Here is a 23,751-nt window from a genome sequence, read left to right on the forward strand (position 1 = left end):
TTGAATCTACCAGCTATGAAGAAGAAAAAAAATATTCTGTTAGAAAGAATTTTGTTTACCTGTGTCCCAGCTGCTGCCTGAGGCATTGGCATGATCTGTGAAGTCTGAGTTTGAGAGACAGGTGGTGCAGGAGTGGTGCTGGCAGAAACTGAGGGCTGCTGCAGCTGGTATTGTCCAGGCTGTTGGGAAGAGGCTGGCTGCTGTGCACTCTGTAGCAGGAAAAAGAGGGAGAAGCTCTATTACACCCCAACAGAGTTTTGTTTTTAAAGCATATCCTACTTAAATTCTGCTTTTTACTCTCTCCTAAGTGATATCAGTAGTTCTTCAGAATATGGCAAGTCAGTTAAGCTTTAACAATTACTTATTAGCATTACTAATACAATTCCATTCGTGACACCAAATCTTGCAAGGGAATTCTTTCCTGTGAAACCAAGAATGAAGACTCTATAAAGGAAGACAAGGCAGTGAAGAGAATATTGCAGATCAGATTTCCAGTTAGAAGAAATCAAGAGAATGAAGTTTGCCTGTCTAGACAGTCTAATCTGCAAGTCCTGACATGTCTCCCCTTGAACAGGACCACCACTGCAAGCTCAGGTGGAGGTTGGGGAAGACAGGCATGGGAAAACAAGCATTAACATGGTTTTTAAACTAAATCTCAGAAATTCAATGTGCATCTCATAGCATGTTAGACTGGGTGAGAACTAAAGCATTCCTTTGCTGCAAAACTATGGGTCGAATGGTGAGAGAGGTAGACAACTGCTCTTAAAAGAGCCATCAAAATTCTACACTATGAGTACTTTAGTCCTGAGTTTAGGAGGTGTGATCCTACCTGCTGAGTGTGCTGAGCAGGCTGGGATGGCACTGCAGCATTGCTTGAGGCTGGCTGGCCTTGCACCTGTGTCTGCAGGAGAAAAAAATAAGAGAATCAGCTGAGAAAAATTCTGTGGTTTCTGCTGCAGGCAGTTAAAATCATTTCTGCCTGGAATTATCTGGTTGGAATAGGTTTCTAGCTTGTCCTTTTGGACAAGCAGACCTTCTGGCCAAATTCCATTACGACAACCAGAACAAAGCAGAGCAATCTGGAGGAGTTCTGAACGTCATTTGAAGTCTTCCAAAATAACTTATACAGAAGGACTCTGCAACCCACATGCCCCTCAACATGAGACAGATCAGCCTACCAGCTTCTTCTTCCACTGGTGATGCTTTAAGAGCAGGATGCCTTGGTATGGTAACTGGAAACAGATGCATTAGGTTTTACCTTTACATGTGTTCCAAACACAGACAGGTGGGGCAATAAAAGGAGGCTACATGGAAATAAAACTATCCATAAAAAACCAAGCAAGAATATATAAAGAATTCTAGACCAATTACAGAGTACCCAATGTACATAAATGTCATGAATTTCCTTTGAGAGGCATGTCAAAACACAGGCTAATAATAATTTTCAGAGTCACTGCCATTCAAAGGCTACCAAGAATTGGATATAGAGGAATGTGAGGGTTAACATTCTAGCTAAGACAATTTTTGAGCAAGCAACGAAAAAAATGGATGAGTGGCATACAAATGAATGTGGAAGATGCAAAGGAAAATGGAATGGACTTTCATTACTGTTTTTGTGGCTGAATTTTTTTTTATCAGATCCCAGGATCTGCATTATTGTTTTTGTGACAAGTGTATTTCTTTATCAGCTCCTGGGAGAGAACTAGACAAAGACCTCCAGATGAGTTGCCTGAGCATGCACCACTTGGGCGAACCGCCTTTGTAAGAAGCACATCTGGTGCACGTGTATCATATCAGAAATATCTATGAAAATTCCTTAATGCTGTCATCATTCAGCTTGCAGAAGCTCATTGGGAACGTGTCTGTTAAAATTCCATACTTCTCTAATTATGGAAGCTTTGGGAAAAGCAGACTACCAATGAAGAGAACCATTTTTTTCTTTGCTGTTTTAGGAGCTTCAGGCTGGGATCTACACATGTGCTACACCTCACTGCTGTAATATGTTCACACTGACTCCATCTGGGTTTCAAATTCTAATCTTCTAAAGAATTAGGTAAAAGATCCCAGAAGTTATATTCTGCAAAAGAAGTGACCTCTTTTGTTTTCCAAATGTATTTTATATCCATCCGAATTTACCTCCCGAATTTAACAAAGGTTTATGAAGAAAAAAGTTTTCAAAGTTCTTGAGTAGGAGATTTACTCTACAAATTCTACAGCACAGCAATTACTACCTATTAACTAGTGATGAAAGCCGTTCCAGCTTTACTAAAACACCTTTAATATCCCTTACAGAAAGTCTTAAATACTTAGTTCTTGAACTAAAACACACAGAGCAAAATGATTCCCCTTCACACAAATCTCAAAGTTGCTAATACTCCAGTAACTAAAACGTCACAGTCCCTAATTCCAAGGACAAAAGAGATAAGAGAGAAGTCTACTTAAAGTAAATCCTCTCTTTTCACAAAAAGTTATGAGACTTCAGACTAGGAGTGCAGACACAATGTATATAGACACACACCTCACAGTGTACAGAAAAGTGACCATTGCAAATGCAGATACCACATATGCTGATACAACACACATCTCCAAACTAAGCTTCAGGCCTCAAATTTTGCTATTTAAAAGGACACCACATAAGGCTTACAGGGTGGCAACACCAACTAGCAACAGTTGTTTGTGCCATTAATTAACTACTCAGCCTCTTTAGCTTTTTCAAATACTTCAACAAATACATTTCCAAATCCATGTACACGTACATAACACAGCTCCTTCCATTCCTCTCTTCCCACTTTCTTTCCCCAAGTCTAGAAAAGTCTAGAAAAAGCTCTTGCATTTTGGACAGTCACCAAAATAACCTTGTCTAATGAAACATTATTTGTATCAAAGTTCAACCTCAAGCAACACATTAAAAGGGCAAAAGAGCATCAAGAGAAACACAAAGCAAGTTGTACTATCACTGCTGATTCTAAGTGTGGAGAAGATACATTTCATTAAAACCACTGTTTAAAAGCCAGTTTGGTACTCTCACCAAAAGAACAGCTAGTCCCAGTAAGGAACACTGACCATTTTTTACTTTTAACAAAAGCCCTACCAATATTTCAACCAAATCTGAACACAGACCAGATGGTTGCTAATACCTCATTACTTCATAGCAACCCAGTTAACTTAAAGAGATCCTAGTATAGACTTGGTGGAAAGACACCCCCACAAATGCTAATTCTTACAACCACGTGGAGCAGGTCTAAAAGCAAGGTTTCCCTTTTAGTATGACTTATAAAAAGCAGTGAAATTGTGCAAGGGTTTGCTCCTGTAACCTGAGGATAGGATGCAGGTGGTCCTGATGAGAGCGAGGTGGACAAGGCCTGCTGAGTTGAGGCTCCCTGGGGGAAGCAGATGAAGAGCTGCGACTCCTGCAACACCTTCTGAGGCAGCTGAACAATGGGCAATGAGAAGTCTGAACCAAAAGCAGAAGATGATCCCCCTGTAGGGGGAGGAGACTGGAAATCACCAGTGTCAGAGGAAGTCAGCTGTGAGGAATCACTGGAGTACTCTGGGCTTCCTTCTGGCCAGCTGCGCCTGGCAGGGCCCCCTCTGGGACCCGCTAGCCCAGCGCCAAGATAGTGACACTGCTCTTCTGTGACAGGCTGAAGCCGGCCATGCGAGCCTACGCCTTGGCTGGGCTCCTCATGGCTGCTCTCCATGGAGCCCCGGCGACTCCTGTAGGCCCGCGGGGGCAGAGCCGCCCCCTCTGCCGGAGCAGAGCTCTGCGCGTGCACATGGAACTCAAAGACACAGCTGGCTCTGCCATCGGCACTGTGGGACAGCACGGCCGGGGCCGAGTGCGGAACAAACACCTGGTGGAACGTCATCTGAGCTGCCTCTGTGCTCAGGGGAGCTGAAACACTGGATAATGGAGAAAGGGGACCCAGCCCAGAATCCAGCCTCAGGCTCTGAACGTGTCGCGCCAGATATGTCTGCCCCGATTGAAAGTCGAACACAGAGCTTTGTGGAGGACCACCTTGCCCATGGTTTGACTCAGAGACCTGTTTCAAATGCGGTTCAGTCACGTGAGAGTTATAAGCTACTTGATCATACTGCTCCGATACCTGTGATGGATAGTGCATGCCCACCAAATATACAGCTTCTGGATGCATCCTGTAGTGAGCATCCTCTGGAGGTGTTGGTCCAGATCTATAGTCACTGTGCACAGGAGCTTGCTCAAACACGGGATTAACTTGCACATGCAGAGGCTCTCCAGCGACTCTCTGAGCTGCTGTGCCCAGCATAACAAATGCCTCTGGAGTCCAATTGGTGGGACTACCACCAGGTGGAACTAAACTCTGGCCAGTCTTCAGCAATGGCTGGAAGTGGCAAGTTTGGGCTTCCAAAAATGAAGTGCTCTTGCGCCGCTGAGCAATTGCCACCTTCGGCGGGCAGACAGGTGGTGGTGAGAAAGACACCGGCCGTTCATGAACGGTTGGGAAAAATATCTGTGAATCTGGGAACGGTGGTGTTCCCCCACGAGGATGCTGAGGCTGTATTGACATGAACAAGACAGGTAATTCATACATTAAAAGTGAAAGCACATCAACATGCACAGTTCACTAGGCAGTTCTGTGAAGTAACTTTATAGAATTTATACTCAATTCATGGTCAAAAACATACAGTACTTAGGAAATTTAGGTGAGTTGTAAATATCCATTAAATACATCCATGGCAGGCATAGCTACAATTGGGAACATTTGCTGGTGTTAGAGCTGCTTTTCCAGTTCAATTCCAACAGTTCACAAAAAGAAACCCATTTTGCTCCTGACAATGGAATGAGACTTATTGTCATGGACTATCCACTGCGATTAGTACTTGATCCAATCAAACCCCTGAGGTCACTGCCATATGTGGAATATGAAATTCAGAACTTGAGAACAGCAACAATGCAAAGCCTCTAATTTGCACTCAGAAGATGACATTAGATGTTAGTACTTTCCAATACAAACACCACAGCGCTAGTGTGCTATCCAAAAAGCTAAAAGGAAATGTTTTGTAAGACAAAATATCATTCAAGTTTATTCAATTAATAATAAGTTGATTAATCATCATTTATAATTTTAAAATATCATTTAATACCATATTTTGTAAGACAAAAACATCATTTAATCATTTATGATCATACCTGTTCATATAAAAAAATCAGCATTCATTGAAACAAACTTAACTCTTGCCTGGACAGTAAAACATTCATAGGTTTAATAATAGTAGAGTCCTCAGGCAATTCCACTCCATCTGAAGTACCACTTCAGAGGAGGCTCATCTTATTTAAGAATTGCAGCTAATATTTCACTAAATAGAGTTCTATGTAAGAACATCAAACAATTTAGTAATTTTGCATCTTTTCATCTCTGCGTGCAGTATGCCCAGAGACAATGTATTCTCTTCCCTAATGGAAAAAAATTGCAGGAGCCAGTAGTAAGTGTACTGTTCAAGACAAATGGCATTTATGAGCTTTTCAAGTTGCTGTTTCCACATTGTTTATTTTCTCCCCAGCCTCTTTTGTCCAGAAAAGCAGCAGCAAATTTCCATATTGACTGATGCTAATGAGAAGATCCTACTGATTAAGTACTTTTCCTATGTTCTAAACCTGGTTCCAATTACTTCATTTACATAAAAATGCTTCTCAAAATTTATCTTGTGTAAACTGAAGCTCAAAATGGAAAGGAATCTTCCTCCTCTATTGCACATTATCTTTGCACCTGACTTTCTAAGAAATATGAAACTACTGCTCCTTCCCATTAAGAAGAAGTTCAAGTGGCATTTCTGATAAGAATTCACAAAAAATACCTCAAAACTATTCATACTTTAAATATCTAATATCACTATCATAGCTAGCCAAAGCTTTAAGAATAAGCAGCCACAGCAATCAGGCTTTAAAAGCTTGTTGTTTTGTGAAGGGCTTAATTAACATTCAGTGTTTATTAAGAAGTTGAAAAATAAAAAGTCTTCTGACTTTGGGTATTAAGAACTAGTCTTTTTACCTTCTGTGGTACAACTGGGTAATTTACATTTATACTGTCCTAAAAAACAAGATACAAGCAGTCAGCCACTGTTTGATAATGTTTACCAGTGCTGCTTCATAGAAATAAATAAAAACAACAAAATCAACGTTCTAGCAGCACAGTATAAGGAATTGACTTTTCAATTTCTCCCTTGAAAAATGCCCAGAGCCCAGGATGTATTTAACGATAACTTATCTTACTGTGCCAGGAGGCAAATGGTAACACATACAGGACTGACAGAGAGGGAGGGCAGGCTGGAGCGTCGATGCTTGCGTGGAGAGGCAGAGTGCATGGGCAGGACACTTTCCAGGGCTTTAGAAAGCTTTTCTGCAAAGGTTTCTTCAGGGACAGTCCGAAGGTAGAAAGGAGAAAGAGGTGCAGACAGCGCTGGTGGTGGGGTGCAAGGAGCACTGAGAGGGATGCAGGACATACAGGGAAGAGCAGGAAGGTGGGGGACACAAACTGACATGCTACGACCACGTTGAGGCTAAAGGAGGAAAACAAAAGTTAAGAATTGAACACTTAAAAAAAAAAAAAGTAATAACAAAACCAGCAAAAACTATAATGAGGTAGAAAAGAAATGAAGACATACAATGGAAGGCCCAATATTGACTAATATGTGGTACCACAAGATATGAGAATGCTGAATGAATGCCAGGACACGCTGGGAACAGGCTGTGTGCACCTCTGAGGAGCCCAGTTTGCCTTAGGGTACTGAGCAGGGTGGAAAGCTCCCTAGAACCCTCATGAGAAACACATGGAAGGAACATCAGACAGAATATTTTCTCTTGGACTACAAGACACAGCCCTAGTGTGTGTACTCAGACTGATAGTCTGACAAATAAAAACCTAGATACTAATGAGCTTTCAAACACTGATTAGTTTTTAGAGTGAATGTGTGTTTACAGGTGTCACCCTGTTCTTCTACTGGAGCAGTCCCTCTGCCCAAATTATGAATTAAATGTATGCAGCTGGCTCTTTATTAACTGAAACTTTACCATAAAAATTTAAACCTTACACTTTCTACAACATGAGTTGTGGAAAATACTCAGTTTAATTTGTGGAAAATTCAGTAAAATTAGACTTAGACAAGCATCTTCCAGATGCTGGGCCAATAAAAACATCTGGATTTTGTAATTTTGCCACAATCCAGAAGGCCACAGATCAAAATTCAAGCAAATCAGAAGAAACAGAAGGTTTTGCGGGGGGATTTGCATTTTTTGGTTCAGGGGCTTTGGTTATTGCCTTTTTTTTTTTTCAGGCAGGGGGTTGTATTGTTTTGCTGTGGGTTTAAGTGAATGGAAATATATTTTTAAAGAGGCAGTATACACTTCATATGGAGGTAATCCACAATATCTTAAACTAAATAAAATGAAATACAGACCTCCAGAGAGAAAACAGCAAGATATTCAGTAGAGATCTGACTTCCAAGATTTCTGTTGTGAGAAATCTTGCTAAATTGATTACAAATTTGAGAGAGAGGTAGAAAAGAACTCAAATAGTTAACTAAATACATCTTCATCTATTCCAAGGCAGGAGTAGTTATCTATCATTCCTGACTCTAATTTTTCCAAATAGTTCAGAAGCATCTGCACTGATGGAAATGACAATACTTATCTATCTTTGCTGAGTATTAAATAAACCCCCTCCCAAACAATAATTCCATGCTGCAATTTAGGCTTATCATTCCTTATTCTGTCTAACAGCAATGTTGTGATCTGATCAGCCTCTCCTTATTTCATAGCAGCCTTTTAGAGCTTTCTCTCTCCTCAAGCTTATCTTGCATAGACTCAATTATTTTAGTCTTCCTCCTAAACCACATTTTTTGTATTTCTCCTAGGGCTTTTTTAACACTCTCCTCTGAATTTTCTCCCAAGCCACCCTCCAATTCACTCAACCAAGGTGTCCAGGACAGACTTACCAATAGCCAAGAGCAGAACTACTATTTCATATAATGGGATGTTTGCCTTTTTCATGACAGCATGATGTTTTTGACCATGTCCAGCTTATGGGTCCAATGTAATCCCTGACTTTTTAAAATTTTATTTTGCAAAATGGCTGCCTAGCCAGTGGTTACTCATTATGTACTTGTGTAGCTGATTACTCCAGTTTAAGCACCAACCTTGTTCTGGTCCTGATCAAACTGAATTCTGTGCTTCTTTTTAAGGCCATTTCTTCAGTTGTCAATGTAATTTAGACCTGTCAGCCCCTTTCCAACAAAGGGTCAGCAGTCCCTGTAGTCTGCCAGCCTCCTGGTGCCACTGTTGTCACCACACAGCACTGAGCCCATTTTTGCAGCAAACTACACAGCTTAGCTGATCCTTTATCATGTGCTTGTTGCTCTCCCTCCTCCTCCCAAAAGATTCTGGTCCTTCAACCTGGAAGCCAGCCATCCCAAGAGAGTGACATGGCTTCTGGCCCAGTATGTGCCCACACTCCAAAATATGGCTTACCCAGAAGAGCAGCTTATTTAGAGGCATTAAGAACTCATCATCAAGGACTAACACTACCACACACCTCAGTTAAGTGTCTTTGAACAAGATGGAGATGCTTTGATTGTGGGTGATAGCAACCTGTTTGCCAAAATCCCAGTTACACCAGTGACTCTGTAATAAAGCCTACAACCACAGGTACCAGAAGAAGTGAGGACCCTCAATCTTAAGGGTCACATCTTCTCCTTTAAGGTGTTACTGCTTTATACCATAATGTCTGCCTCAATCCTGGATTTTTATTTGTGTAAAAAACAAGTGACAAGGGAACCATTGAAGACAATATAAAAGTAGCAGAAGTTCTACTCCAGAATTAGAATAGATTTCTGCATACTCTCTTACTCAGATCTAAAAACATACCAAGGAAAAAAACATACCAAAATAAAAGGGCAACACAAATGAACATAGTAGGAAAAGTATTTGTGCCCAGTGCAGACTTTCCAGGGAAAAGGAATACACATGATGAGCAAATCAACACAAGCTAGAAATAAAACTGGGAACAAGGATGTGGGGTCTTTTCAGTCTGGAGCTCTCACATGCAACATTCTGTAACAGTTAAAAAAAGTCTTACCTGCAGAATCTGTAATCAAAGTCTCACAGAACACACAAAGCAATTTCATACAGTGGCTTCAATTACTCTAATCCCTTCTTTAAACTAAACCAGCAGCTTGATCCCTGGTAACTTCATATACACATACACACACCACCTTCCCAAGCAAGATTAAATGCTTATTTTCAAGAGGTAGTCTTGTTCTGAGGACGTTATTTCCAGCCACAGAAATTACTAACCCATTATTCTGCTTAACTGCAGCCAAGTCTAAATAAAAGCTTTAAAGGCAAAGACACTCTTACATTTTGCCCTCCTCCTCTAAAATCAGTCATCTTGCAAAAAAAAACAAAAAAACAAAAAAACAAACAAAAAAAAAAACCAACAAACAAAAACCCTGAACTCCTCCCATGCAGAATCTGCATCCTATGCAAAACAAAACACACATGGAAGATGGCCTGGCAGATTGCTCTCACCTTTCCCAGACACACAAAACCAAGTAATGCCATGCATTTGCAGTGCTGTGAGGTGTGGCTTACCCCTGCAGGTGGCTGATAACCTCCATGCTGCTGGGACTGCACTTGGCCCACTGAAGCTGGGTATCCCTGGACTCCAGTGCTTGAGACTGACTGCTCATGCTGGGATCCAAAGGACACAGCCTGCTGACTGCCCACGGATTCAGTGTACACAGATGACCCCTGGCCACTGTCAACTGTTCCATCAGCTGCAAAAGTTAAGGATAAAAATCTGCATTTAGAGAACTGTGGTCTGAAAGAAAAATTTCAAAGATCCCATAACTGAATATTAAATTGATTTTTGTGCCATGTCATGTGGACATTTATTATCATTTCACCTCTTGTAATATTTAAGCTGATTTTAAAATATTTTTTGCCTCCATTATGCCTTCCCCTAAAACCCTGAAAAAATTCCTTATTTCAGGAGTTCTTTGGGAGCATATTTAAGAACAAACTATATTTCCTACAAAAGGCTAGACTAGAAATAGAAACCTAAATTCCACATTGTTATGAATGCTCTTTCAAGGTTTATTAATCATTGTTTTTATTTAACTTTATGCAGACATTTAAAACAGTTGTGCTGTGCTGGCTGGCAGATGCACCATGTAGGCACAGTAGTGAACTAGGCATAATAGCCAATTTAAAATCCTGCTTATCTAGGAGCAGACAGTAATTTGCTTTTTAACTTCATCATTCTAATACAGAAACTGTCACCTTCCATCTTGATTCAAATACTGATTCAAATGCTGGGATGGCAGAAGAAAAGATAGAATTATAAATTCATCTTTTCACGTACACTATGTAAAACAGAAAATCAAGACTTTGCAGAAAGGAAATGATGAGCTGAACTACTTGTAGATTAATCTAATTTCTACTTTAAAAGTAAGTTAACAAGGATTCAAACAAGTGGTTTTAATACCCTGATCTGCACTGGTGCAGGAGCACAGAGCCTTCTGCAGGGCCAGAATACACTGTCCCTGTAGGAGGGCAGCCAAACCAAGGGCATGTGTTCATGCTTTAGGTGCCCCAGTTCAGTCAGTACATTGCCTTGAAACAAAGAGAAACCATTTTGTGCTAAACTGGGCTGTGAATTGTGCCAGGGCTTGGCTCAGCTAAGCCACAGGAATGCATCTGATGTTGCTGTGCTTTCTAGTGACCTACTGCAATGGCAGACAGCATCATCTTAGTGCATTTACTGCTAAATTCACCAAAAACATAAAACTAATGTGAAACTGTAAGTGCAAGAAACTGACTGAGGCACTTACAAAGAACAGATATACTGGGTTGCTGGAACTGCAGCTGTTGGTGTTGATCAGCTTCTGGCTCTTCAGGCTCCACTTGTGTAGAAACCGATGCTGAAGCAGTAGGGACAGGAGTAGTACCAGTGACAGACTGGGGATGCTTTGACCCTGCATGGGAAGCACTCGATGGCTGCTGCTGCTCCAGCTGCTGCTTCTGACTGCCTTCCTCCTGCAGGATGTTCTCCTGCTCTTCTTGCACCGACTGGCGCTGCTCTCGCTTGCGCTTAATCAAAGATACCCTGTCCTTGATCGCCTTCGCCATTGTCTTGTGATCCCCTTCACAGACATAGCCAGACTCCACCTGAGGGAGGAGACAATCACAGAATTCACACTGCCACAGACAGCCCCTGCCCCAGTGCTACAGCAAAGCTCTTTCTGCCACTACTCATCTACACACTTGGGAACCTGTTTATTTCTAGACAGGAACAGCAAAAGCAGAGGCTGTCATTCCCCTGTCACAGAACAGCACACCAGCACTTACCATTTCCTGTGCCACATCCTCTGGGACATCTCTTTCCAAATCAAATGAAAACTCTATTGCCTCATTATCTTTATATTTGCCCTTGAGTTTTTTGATGTCCTCAATTCGGAGCCAGAGTTTAATGGCAATTTTTTCTCCATCATCTTCCTCTGCAAGTTCTACCCGTACTCCGGTCTCTTCTTGGAAGAAAGCATGATTCAAAAGGTCCTTAATAGCATATCTAGATATTGGGAAAGAATGCAGAAAGCACATTCAGCTCTCAGGATTTCATAAAATACTAAGGAATAACCTTGACAGATGCTCCCCTGATTTATTCTCTAAGTTTTATGCTGTTTTGAACCACCTTATGTGCATTCTGTTGGCATAATTAGAAGCTTTGTCCTGAAGGTACAAAAGAGATTTACAAACACATCATTAACAATTGTAGCTAACAGCTTAAATGAAATGTCAAAAAATAAGTGATGTGCAACAACAAAATTAACTTCAAAGGAGAAAAAACCACTAAATTGTTTAAAAACAAGAAAAAGAACTGAAACTAAAAATACACAACACCACCATCAGATGTAAAACTTCAAGAGTTAGTAAAATGGGATGAATAAACATCCATGAACAAAACCAGTTCTGAACAGAACATAGGGCAACTAAAGGGTAGACAAAAGCTGAAACGGTGACATCGACATTCATTAAGCAACAACCATGTAAAAGCAGAAAACAAAACAAAGCCCACAAATAAGCCATCAGCAGAGTTACAGATTTCTTATAATTGTGGAAGTTAACCACCTGAAGTAGAAGTCATCTTGCAGAAAATATGGATAAAAATGAGCACCAAGAGTTTAAAACTTGGGAGTCCTCAAAATGATCAATCGTATCAACAGAATCAAAGGGACAAAAATAATCCCAAAGGATTACAGAACAACCAACCAATCCAAATACCTGGAAACCCAGAAGGACTGTCCTCCCCTATTCTGCTGATTAGGTCAAAGTTTTAATAAAAGCAATAAAATTTCTGAATAAACTGACATGGATGGTTACTATGGCATTTGCACTTTTCCTGACACTGTTAATCCTCTTAAACAATCACTGAATAGGCATCTACCAAAGATCAGAAGCTGCAGAAGTAGTACTGGCTTCCCAACTTTCACCAGAACAACAAGGACCTCAGGAACTAACTGGATTTGGTACCATCAAAAGGACAGAAAGGCCTCAGCCAGCAGCTGGGACCTTTACCTGCAAAGCAAGTACTTACCTTTCACCTTTGTTTTGCCGAATGCATCCCTCAATAATCTCCTTCACTTCAGGGATTGCTACTTTATCAAAGCTGGCTGGCTTGACACCCTGAAACACACAAACAACAACTGAGAAACTGCAAGGCCCATTTGATTTAAGTTTTGATTATGTTGACAAACCACCTATTTTTACTCTAGATAACTGACCTAAGTAACTAGTGCAAATTATGGCAAAGTCTGACCCCAGTACTGCTCATTTGTTTGTTAGTGATTTTTGCAAATGTTCCACACACACCTCTTTCCATTTCCCAGCTACATTTCTGTAACACAAGCCACTGGCACTTGGGTCCTCAAGTTATGACAGGAACTTCATATGAAGTATGAAAGGAAACCTTTTAGTTTCCATGGAAGTTGTGGAGGTTAGAGGGAAATACACAGACTGGACTGAGAATGGAAGGAAATGGCTCCTATGTAACACTAATGCCAGAAACCACAGCATTAATTTAACAGTCTTTAAAGCACCCTGTTGCTTCCCAAAATGTTTCCCATCTGCCATTATATGAAGAAGGTTTTTACAGGAAAAACCTTAGCCCAGGATGATCTGACTGGATCATTAAATAACTTGTCCAATGTTTAAAAAAAAAACCAAAACCCAAAAACCTTTCAGCATCTTAGCTCTCCCCCAAAGCCCTACTATACCCAACCCACACTCCTGCAGCACTGCTGTTGTGAGCTCAGGAAAATGAGCTTACAATACAGGCTGTACAAAAGCCCTTCCACAATACACAGAAACCCTTTTTCCAATACACTCTAAACTACAGGCGGAAAGGAAAACAAAACCTAAATAAGATTAACCACCCAAAGCTGTTAAAACATGCCATGAGATGTGACCATCTGGGAATTCTGAAAAACACTTCAGGCAGAGAGCCAAGCTTCATCACTTAATCACAGCCAAAAGTGGTATTTTGGGGCCAATGGTCCACAACAAAATCTGGCACCCAATTTTACTTGATTCAGCCTTTAGTTTCAAACTCTGTATTCAAAACAGCAGAATGAGAGAGGATGAAGACATGCTGTTCCAATGTTTGAACAGAGTTGGTGTTTTCAAGCTAAACAATCCTGAAATTATACACCTGATACATCTGACCCTGGGGCACTGCTGAATGACAACTGAACACAAAGTGAAAACCACAGCTCTAAAGAACAGAAATAAATGAAGTAGCAGTACAAGCACTGTGATTCGTGCCCTAAACAGAAACTTCTCCCAATATTCTACAAAATACTGGTTACATCAAGACATGATCTTTCCCCATTCCTCTACTGTGAGCAGGAAAGAAGCCTTGAAACAGAAAAGTTTGAGTTTAAACCCCAGTCTTTGCACCTACCAACCCTGTAGTCAGAGTTCTAAAAAGAAAAAGAAAAGCCAACACAAAAACCCCATGCTGTAGAAAGAAAATTTATTTGATAAAAACAAGTATGCTGTTATAACAGGAAGGTTATCTGTTTCTTCGGTCTACAATTTGCCCTTGTGAAACTCTAGCAATTGAAATTCACAGAACTGCAGACTACACTGTGACTAGAATAAGCACTGAAACACAGCCTGCCAATGAATTAGCTGAACACTTTCAGAAGCTTTGCTGACTACTAAGCCTTGAGAAAATCAATGCTCCAGGTGATAAAACATCAGACCCAGGTCTGGATGGGTAGGTTTCAGACTGTAATCAGGCCTTATAAAAACCTCCAGCTTCCAAGCAGGACACAGAGCTCTCCACTCTACAGGGATTTATAAAACTCTGCTCATACAGTTGACTTGTCAAAGGTGCCACCTTTCATTATGACCACACTTAAAATAGTCCCAGAAGTTCAGGTTTATATATGGAATATAGATATTTCTATATATAATTAAGAATAGATATTTTTATATATAATTAAATGTATGACATATGTAATCTATGCATTAATTATTCAACTCCGTATTGCATACATTCCCATCTAAATTTGCCCAAGTTTAACACATTTAAGTCTTTTAAATAGCTCAAGCCTCAGACATAGCAGCCTGTACTGACATTCATTCACACTGTGGCAGCAGAAGGATGATGTCAGATCTGTGACAATCTCATTTCAGACAACTAAAAGCTAACATGAGGAAGACAACTGGTACAGAAAAATATCAGCATAACAAAGCCAGGATTTGATTTTTCTTGTTAATTATTGTACCACATGCTCTGTTTCTTGCACAGAGCCTGAAAAGTTAAAGCTAAGGACAGATTTTAAAATCAGAAATTCAGTCTGCTACCCTGCATTTCTCACTGCTGAAAGAAATTAAACACTTGTCCAAGATCTTCAGGCCCTTGCATGAGGACCACTTTACAGTACCCTATTTTATGAATACCCAACCAAGAGCAGAGTTAAAAAGTGAAGCTCCTGCCAGCCTCCTGCAGCAGAGCTTCCATGTTCCAACTGCTGCTCAGAAAATCTGGGAGAACATCACACTGGGGCGTGGGATTCTGTGTTCAGGCAGCTCCCTATTTCTCACTTTGCTCCACAGTCCATGAGAAGGGCTGCCTAAGCCTCCTCTCCAGCTCTGAACAAGCACTCTCCAGATACTCAAGTTCATCAGCTTTTTAAACCCTTTTATTCCCTTCTGCAAGCACCAATGGAAGTGTCAAACTATTTTATACAACAAGACATGGGTTCTATAAATGATTAAAACTCAATAAATCAGTGAAATCTTTTCTAACCAGAGCTGCCTCCACACCTTAATCTGCCATCACACAGAAACCCAAAGGAGACCAGGCCCTGAAGTTCACATAACCTTGATGTGTTCTTAAGACTGCACGAGCTGGGCAGCCAAGCATACCTTCAGCAGTTTCTGAACCCAAAGGCACTCAAGGAAATGCAGTGTTTCCTGGTTTTAGCACACTAAAAATGGTCACATTCCTATGTGCTGCTCCTGGTCCCCACAGAACAACTCAAAACCCAACCTACTAGTCCTGTTTGCCAGTGGCAGTTCATTAAGAATTAAACAGCCAAATCCCACTAGCATCATTTACAAGTTTGCTAAAGAAACAGCAGAAAGAGCCCTTGCAAAAGAAAAAAAAAGAATAGACAGGTATAACAGGCACACATGAAAAAAAAAAAAACAACGTTTTCTCAAGCTACTGTTCTAAAATTGCACCAGCTGACAGTGCTGCTGAAAGCAACAGTGTCCTTTTCTCCATCTCCCAGTCCCACACCAGTGTAATTTCCTTTATTTTGCCAGCAAACACATTAATACAGCTGCATAATGAACCAAATCACAGCATGTATCAGACTTGAAACAAATCCAACCTAAAAAGGCAGCAGCAGCTTCCAGTGAGCTGAAGTTTCCTACACTGCTGCTTGAGCTCTCCAGCTTACAGGACAGTCAGGGCAAAACTGCTTATTTTGAAAGAAGCACCAATTTAAAAAAAAAAATATCACTCAACACTTAGATTTTGAGAATACCTCTAAAATATGGATGGTTATGTAGGTAGCCAAATACACAAAACTAAAAACTCACAGTTTGCATGTTAAGCATAAAAGAGATTTCATATTTCACTTATCTTAGATGTGAAGTTTGTGATTTTATCAGATTTTAACCAGGTGAAAAAATATGTTCCAAAATTCAACATAATCAACAGTTACCTGATGAACTAAAAGCAAGTTAGGTATTCTTAAAAACACTAAATTTCCAGGAAACTCTGAAACCCCAAAGTATAAGCTATCTAGAACTCTTGCATAATTTTTTGCCTAGAAATACATAATATTTTGCATTAATTAGATCACCAGATTACTGAGTCAGTAGCTTAACATCTTGTTCTAATGCAAGAGATACTGAAAATATCTTTTACTTGATTAGAGGACTGAAAATATAGTTTTCTTCATTAGAGAAGGTACAATCAATGCTGTATAACTTCTACAACTAATCAAAATGAAGGCAGATGAAGTGTTACATACCCTCAGACATTCCAAATTTAATAAAAAATGCCTCGATTTGGAACAAAACCATAGGTGGAAAACAGCAGAATCAATTAAAATGTAAATTAAAATCCTGACCATCAAGGCTGGAATATTAAAAAACTACAGGGAGAAAAGTAAAGTCAAGTTTAAAAGCTAAAGAACCAAGGTAAGCAAATGTAAAGCAGTTCAAAAGATTTGTAGAGAACTCTGATTCACCTCCAAAATACTTTCCTGCAGTACACGCACTTGACAGAGCTGAAATTCTTACTTACCTCTTTAGCACAATCCTTGTGAGAGCAGCAACAGTGGGAATTAACAATTACAAAAATGGGACAGATCTCTCTTTTTGTGAAATCCATCAGGAAAAGAGAGCCCCACACACCAGAGTTAGCAAGGTGCTATTTTCTGATGGCACTCCACTGGGCTGTGGACTTAACGCACAGCAGAAGGAAAGCAGACATCAAGGTTAGAGGGGAGCATTGTTCTCTCCTTGACATCTCTTGTTATTTTCCAAGTCCAGTTCATGAGGCTGCAGAGATTTGAGCTCAATATCTGCTTTGGTCACTCTAATACTGCCTAGAAAGAATCAATATGAGCAAGAGGGAAGCAGGTCCCTTTGTGCCTGCCCAGCCAGCTGCGAGAGGAGGAAGAAGGGACAGCAGAGGGATCCTTTCCTTCCTGCCTGTCCCCACCCACCCACTCGGCTGCTCTGCCTACTCTCCACCCAGGTTTCCTGCAGGAGTTGGAGGCTGGCACTGTGATCAGCATGCAGCTCCCTCCTGCTGCTGCACAAGCTCCTCTCTGACCAGGGCAAGCAAGCTGGTCAGTGTGTTGTGCAGGGGAGGAAGGCAGCTGCTGCTCCTCCTCTCCTTCCATGGGGCTACAAGCAGCACACACAGCTCACTGCCACTCAGCCCAACCAAACACAAGTCAGAACTACAACAGCATCATGCATTTCACTACTAATGGCAACACCATCTAATTTCCTTTTCTTTTCTCCTTAACATAAGGCACAGAGATTTGAAAGTGATTTTTAAACACCTTCAAACAATATCCAGGTGTTTAAGGTGTCCTTAAACACCTAGACAACTTTAGAAAGCTGCACTGTTGCTTGGTTTACACCATAAGCTCACAAATAATCCAGAGTTATATTAGCATACTAATATTATTATAATTATTATTATTATATTAGTATACTAAGAGATACTAGTATATTATACTAGTATCTCTTGCTCGACTTCAGACCTCAACCTGAAGTTCAGGATTTTTTTCTTCTGATACCTAGTTCCAAGCAACCATTGTAAAACCAGTTTATTAATCAAATGAGCTGGCCATAGCTTCAGGGTTTGGGTTTTTTTATTGAAAGGACATAAGGAGCAATGCTAACAAAGATCACATATATAATTTTACAGATGAACTTAACAAACTAACTTTGACAAACTAGTGGTGACGAACTGTTATAAAATGCAATTTAGAATTATCAAGATTACTTTTCACCCTAAAATAACATATTCAGCTCCTCAAGTATACCACAATTATACCAGTGATGTTTTTATAGTATACACCATCAGTGTTGCAAAAGCAACATTCCACACACTTAATTAAGGCTACACTTTTCTGGGGTACACAGCATGACCTGCAAAGAACATTCAACATTTCAGCTTTTGACAAGTCAAGTCTACCTGTCCCAGCAGAACCATAACCCCTGCTTGGCTCTTTTCAAGGATGCTGTAATTCTAAGAGCCTGGAAAGAATTCTACAGTAACTGATTGATCTTCTCAAACAAAATGTTCTAACAGTGCAGTCCAGAAGCTAATAGCACCAGCAGCAAAGTCAAATCACACAAACAAAGTAATTAAAATGTCTATATTTCCTCTCTACTAAGCTGTTAGCATTCTAGTTTGAGCCAGTCCCAGGCTGCCACAAACCATTAATTCAGGAATTTAGAGAGAGTATGATTGCAGTGGAAAAAAAGATCCAACCTCTTTCCCCCAGTCCCAAAGAAGCCCTCAGGCTATGGTATATATAGCCTTTAAATTGGTTTACCCCGTGATCTCCTCAATTTCACTACCTGCAATTAGTTACTTACCCAGGCCTCAAAACCTGCAGGCTTAACCCTTTCACCACCTCTAATCATTCATCTCCATCCTGCTGCCTGTTCTAGGAACCATCTTTCAGATTTAGTTCTTTCCTTATTTCACACAGAATATACCTGAAACTGTTTGATAATTCTCACCCCAGTTGAACTGAATACACAGAATGAAAACAAAGACTTCAGCTTAACATTTACTCAGCTCAAGAGACACATGGTTTGCCTACAGAAGATGGATTTTCTTGTTCTGGTTAAAAAGCAAACTAGAGTAATTTTTTTCAAGAAATTGAAATGCAACATATTAAATAGAAGTAAAAATTTAGTTTCACTGATGTCAGTATTTTCATAGCAATTAATTCTGGACAATTGATAATTCTGCCAAGGATTAAATTGGTAAATCCTGCAGAATAAACTCTGTACCAGATCAGTATCCCAGCAGAGTAAACAGCATTACTGCAATGCAAGCAGTGGGAGCAGATGAAAGCTTTAGTGAGCCAGAGCCAGCTCATGAGGCACTGCTCAGGCCAGGACAGGCCTTGCTCTCTTCCCTTCTCATCAAAAACAACAACTGCATATTTGGAACCCAGAACCTTTTGAACTTGAGAGATCTACCATCACCCACATCAAAATTTCCCATCTCATCTATCTGAGAGCTCCATGCCACTGAAACACCTTAACCAACTGGCCTTCATCCTCTGCAGTGCAGGTGTGCAAGTTATTTAAGTCTCATGATCCTTAACTTTTTCCACACCAACAGGTAAGCCCTGAGTTCAGAACCACACTGTGAAGACAAAGGCAATGCTGTAGAATTCATACAGGCCTGCTCGCTGCAATTTAGATACTCTTCCTCTTTAATTTAACATCTAACTTAAAAAACATTTTGTGGAATTAACAAAAAATTTAGAGGTCAATCACAACAACAAATTGACAGATGTACAGAACTAAAGTTGTTATATACACAAGATGTATCTTCATTTACACACTCAAACTAATTGCTTCTTCCTGAAGTTAAATTTGTATGAGCAAAGTTTTGGTGAAAAGGATAAAACAGACTCCTCATTCCATGAGCAATCTTTGCTCACTATCCCCTTCACAAGCACATCCTACAGGTGATCTGCCAGTCTAAGAACTGGAGAATACTGCAACTGCCTACTCAACCAACTTCTCTGTCAGTGTCTCCATAATGCACTTTTATCTACTAAAGCCAGAGACTTTAGAGCATTCAAAGCCTTACAAGGCTGCTCTAGTAGGGTACAGTTCTGTTACTTCACATGCTGAACTTTGAACAAGAACTAGCCATAACTCTTCTTAGAAATTCCTGCCTGCAAGCCTTTCCAGCACTCTCAAGACAAAGGCAGTAACTGAAGTCAAAACTCACTGTATTTAATAATGATAATAAAATGCTATGCACTATTACAGAATATATACTACTCAGAATATATATAATATTGCAGAATATATACCACAGCTCAGAGCTACCCCCCTGACAAGTAATCCAAGCCCAGAAAAAAATATATTTTAAGTTTTTACTCAAGACATGAAAGTCCACTGCTCTTCAGAACCACCAGGTAAATAAACTATCTGCTTATTTTAGAAGACCAAAGAATCTGAAGCTAAGAATGTTGTTTCAGTTTTTTAAAAAGTTATTAATTAATCACAAGAGTAACTGCAGCAATTCTAATGTATAGAATACATCAATCAAGCTCCAGAACAGGCAATTTTGTAAGCAGGACAGAGTTTCTTAGTGCACATCTGGCTAACAATTACCATATTGGAGCATGGAACAGTGAAAAGGGCCTTGTTTAGAAACACAGTATGAGGACAGAGGTTCTTCTGAAACAAAGTCAGACTGGACAAGTAGATCAGGTATTAACTCTTTTACTCTTGCACAAAAGCATAAAGGTAAGATCAGTTGCACCCATCACACAGAGTTCATTCACCTAACCCTTACAAGCAGAGATTGTGCCTCTAACATGAACACCTTGAGCTAGCTCAGTGGCCCTTTGCTTTATTGGGACTTCAGCTTGAAAATGGCTTTCAAAAAAAACCAAAACCAGACATGCCTAGACATATATTTCAGTTATATAAATTTAGAAATGCCACAGTGACACAATACTAGAAGTGTCTGTCTTCTATTTTCAGTATGGAAAACATGTTTTTGAAAAATAAAATTGCATTAGTTGCACCCTCTGCTTTAATCTGCTCTCACTCTGGTGGAAAATAATTGCTCTGCACTCATTTTTAAGTTCATGAACAGTAACTCAAAAGGCAGAGATTAGTTCCACTGGCCTTAAAACTGAATTTAAATCATGATGTAACATGGGCCATAAAACCCATCTGGTACCAGAACTAGCCTTTAGAAAGGATTTTCTACTTAAAAGGCCTAAAGGTAATGTTGCACACACCAAAAATAGTGCACAATTCCAACAATGCACCAAAAGTCACCATGCCTTTTATTTTCAGACTCACTCTAATAAGAGTGAAGACTTTCCTGGAGTTATCCCATTCCTACCCCTTGCAACTATAGCAGTACAGCTGGCAGGACAAGAAATAGCAGCCTATGCATTCTTAGTGTCAGTATTTTTAACCAGTGGCACTCTGTGACAAATAACATTGAACCATCAGTCTCCCCACAGGAATGTTTCAATGATGCACCAATCACAGAATTATAATGGTTCTCACCACACTGCAAGCATTTTAAAAACACTTATCACCTCTCTGTTCCTAAGAGCCACCTTCCCATCTCTTGTTAAATTTACTCAGTTAATGTAAGAACTAAATGGATGTCAGTACAGGATAGAATATTAAATACTAGGATCATAGTTTTAAGAGATCTGATCGTTGAAAGATACCTTTTAAACTTTCCAAATTTTTGAAGATACAGTGTTTCACCCACATTCTGTGAACTTACTTAGGTTTCTAAAAATACATCTAGAAACTCTGCATTACTACTACATTTCAGAAATTAAATTACACTTGATTTTATGCAGCTCAAAAAATGCTCACAATCCTCCACTCTCTTCAATTCCTGATGGTCTTAAAATCATATCCTGTTCAAAACTGCAAAAAGACACAACCCAGGCTCATCAGTGAGCAATATAACAAAAAAATAACTCCCTTTACTTCAAACCAAGTTTGTTTCACATCAATATTGACCAAAAAAAAAAATTAGCTGTGATCTTAAAGCTTTTGATGCTGAACAGTGAGCTACTTTTAGAAAATAATTCAGTTGAATAAGCCTTTTCCCTTCCAAATTCAGGCAGCACCTGACTTAGCTGTGCAAACAGCACAGAATCACACACTGGGTCAGGCTGGAAAGGACCACAGTGGCCATCAGGTCCCACCTCCCTGCTTGAGCAGGGCCATCCCAGAGCACAGGGCACAGGATTGCATCCAGAGGGGTCTGGAATATCCCCAGTGAGGGAGACCCCACACCCTCTCTGGACAATCTGTTCAGTGCTTGGTCACTGCACAGGAAAGAAGTTCTCCCTCATGTTCAGGTGGAGCTTCTGCACATCAGTTCCTGCCCATGGCCTCTTGTTCTATTGCCTGGCACCACCAGAAACCTGGCTCCATCCTCTGGCACCCTCCATTTGGATACTCAGACATTGATAAGGTCCTCTCAGTCTTCTCAAACGGCTCAACATGATGTGCAATATTGTTTTTACATTTCACACTTTACTGCCAGGAGTTTCTTCTCTGAAGGAATACAAAAGATTGCCCTTTCTACCAATTAATGTTCCTGTGCTTGGCTGAAGGTTTGTAGCCTTTCAATACCTGCTTTCACAAAAGATCACCTTCTCTGTTGGAGGGTTTCCTCCCCTACTTTTCCACTGATTTTTTTCCACTAGAACGGTTGATAGGAAAGATCTCCATATCTATTTAAACCAGGTCAAGAAACCAAGTCATGTAAGGTAAAGAAAACAATTTTATTCATGCCTTAAAAATGCTAGATATTGCTTCCAGGAAGTAGAAGAAGAAATTAATCACCACTCATTAAGTACTGCAAGTAAAATTAGTCATATGTCTAAAGGTTTAGTATTTGTTATTTGCTACTTAAGATCCCTCAGGAAGGAGAAGAAAATAACAGCTGGAATACTTTGTCCACTGCACCTCCAGTGAAAATGAAGCACTTGACTGGTTTAGACAGTTATGACACCTAACTTTTAGGACACTAAAGAAAAGATTCATTTTACCTCAACTGACCAAACTACAGCACTTTGTTGCTGCCTTGTTTCCAGCAAAGAGAATGACCTTCACCCTAACCAGTGAATTCCAGTTCCCACCAGTTAGGGAGATTAAGGAGTTTTAAACCAGTTAGACACTGCCTGGTCAGGTTACTCATTATGTGCCTCGTTCCCTTAGGCCCTTTTTTAAGCTCTGGAGAACAGAGAAGAAAAATGTTGTGCTTGCTGTGGAACATTTTAGTACTCAACAACCTTTTTTTTTAAAACTTAAAAAATGCAAAATGCTTTTTTTTCCACCCTTCTCATCTTAAGGCCAGCTCAGACAACAGACATTTGTTTAGAGGGAACAGACTGGACTTCTGGTGAAAGAACAAATACAAAACTTCACTTTGTCAAAATAAGCATGGAGAAAATCAACTACAGAATACAAGTCCATCAGGAAAATTTAAAAGGTAAGTTTCTGTGATGGGAAGGGGGAGAAAGAACAAGGGGGTTTTCTGCTCATACTCAAAGATGATTAGTAGATTTGAAACTGAGAATGGTTTTATTAACTTTTTTGCAATGAACATAGTTGGATTTTTATGTTAGTGGTATATATGCAAGAAGGAGAAAAATCTCCGTAATAAACATAATAATTGTCTTTTTACTAGTCCTGGGACTAGTCAATCCCCTAGCAAATTTAAGCCTTGGGACATCCAAGTATTAGAGATCCAGATTTTGAGGCAACAGCCTGGGTTTCCACAGTCCCACCAGAGGCTGAGGCAAAGCAGCTGCAGTTACTGCAGTTAGTTATGCCTTCACTGCACTGATGCCCAAACAGACTAAATTAAGAAATCATACTTAAGATATTTGTTCTATAAATATCTCTTTTTCCATTTAAAT

At 40.0% G+C, this 23,751-nt stretch overlaps 1 protein-coding gene across 10 annotated transcripts in view; it reads right to left on the reverse strand.

Moving 5' to 3' along the window:
- WNK1 (WNK lysine deficient protein kinase 1) overlaps positions 1 to 23,751 on the reverse strand; it is a 98,204-nt gene that overhangs the window by 31,371 nt on the left and 43,082 nt on the right. For 7 of the 10 annotated variants that reach the window (XM_064736266.1, XM_064736274.1, XM_064736256.1 and 4 more), the window contains exons 5-12: positions 12,630 to 12,718; positions 11,384 to 11,603; positions 10,867 to 11,203; positions 9,626 to 9,810; positions 6,280 to 6,537; positions 4,107 to 4,535; positions 830 to 901; positions 60 to 209 (exon numbers count right to left, since the gene is read on the reverse strand). In XM_064736266.1, coding sequence (XP_064592336.1) covers positions 60 to 209; positions 830 to 901; positions 4,107 to 4,535; positions 6,280 to 6,537; positions 9,626 to 9,810; positions 10,867 to 11,203; positions 11,384 to 11,603; positions 12,630 to 12,718 — 1,740 coding nt within the window. Of the gene's footprint in view, positions 1 to 59; positions 210 to 829; positions 902 to 3,314; positions 4,536 to 6,279; positions 6,538 to 9,625; positions 9,811 to 10,866; positions 11,204 to 11,383; positions 11,604 to 12,629; positions 12,719 to 23,751 lie in introns of all 10 variants that reach the window. The other 3 variants (XM_064736221.1, XM_064736281.1, XM_064736296.1) reach the window with 3 other exon arrangements.

This window comes from Zonotrichia leucophrys, chromosome 1A (genome assembly GCF_028769735.1).
Source record: "Zonotrichia leucophrys gambelii isolate GWCS_2022_RI chromosome 1A, RI_Zleu_2.0, whole genome shotgun sequence".
NCBI lineage: Eukaryota > Metazoa > Chordata > Aves > Passeriformes > Passerellidae > Zonotrichia > Zonotrichia leucophrys.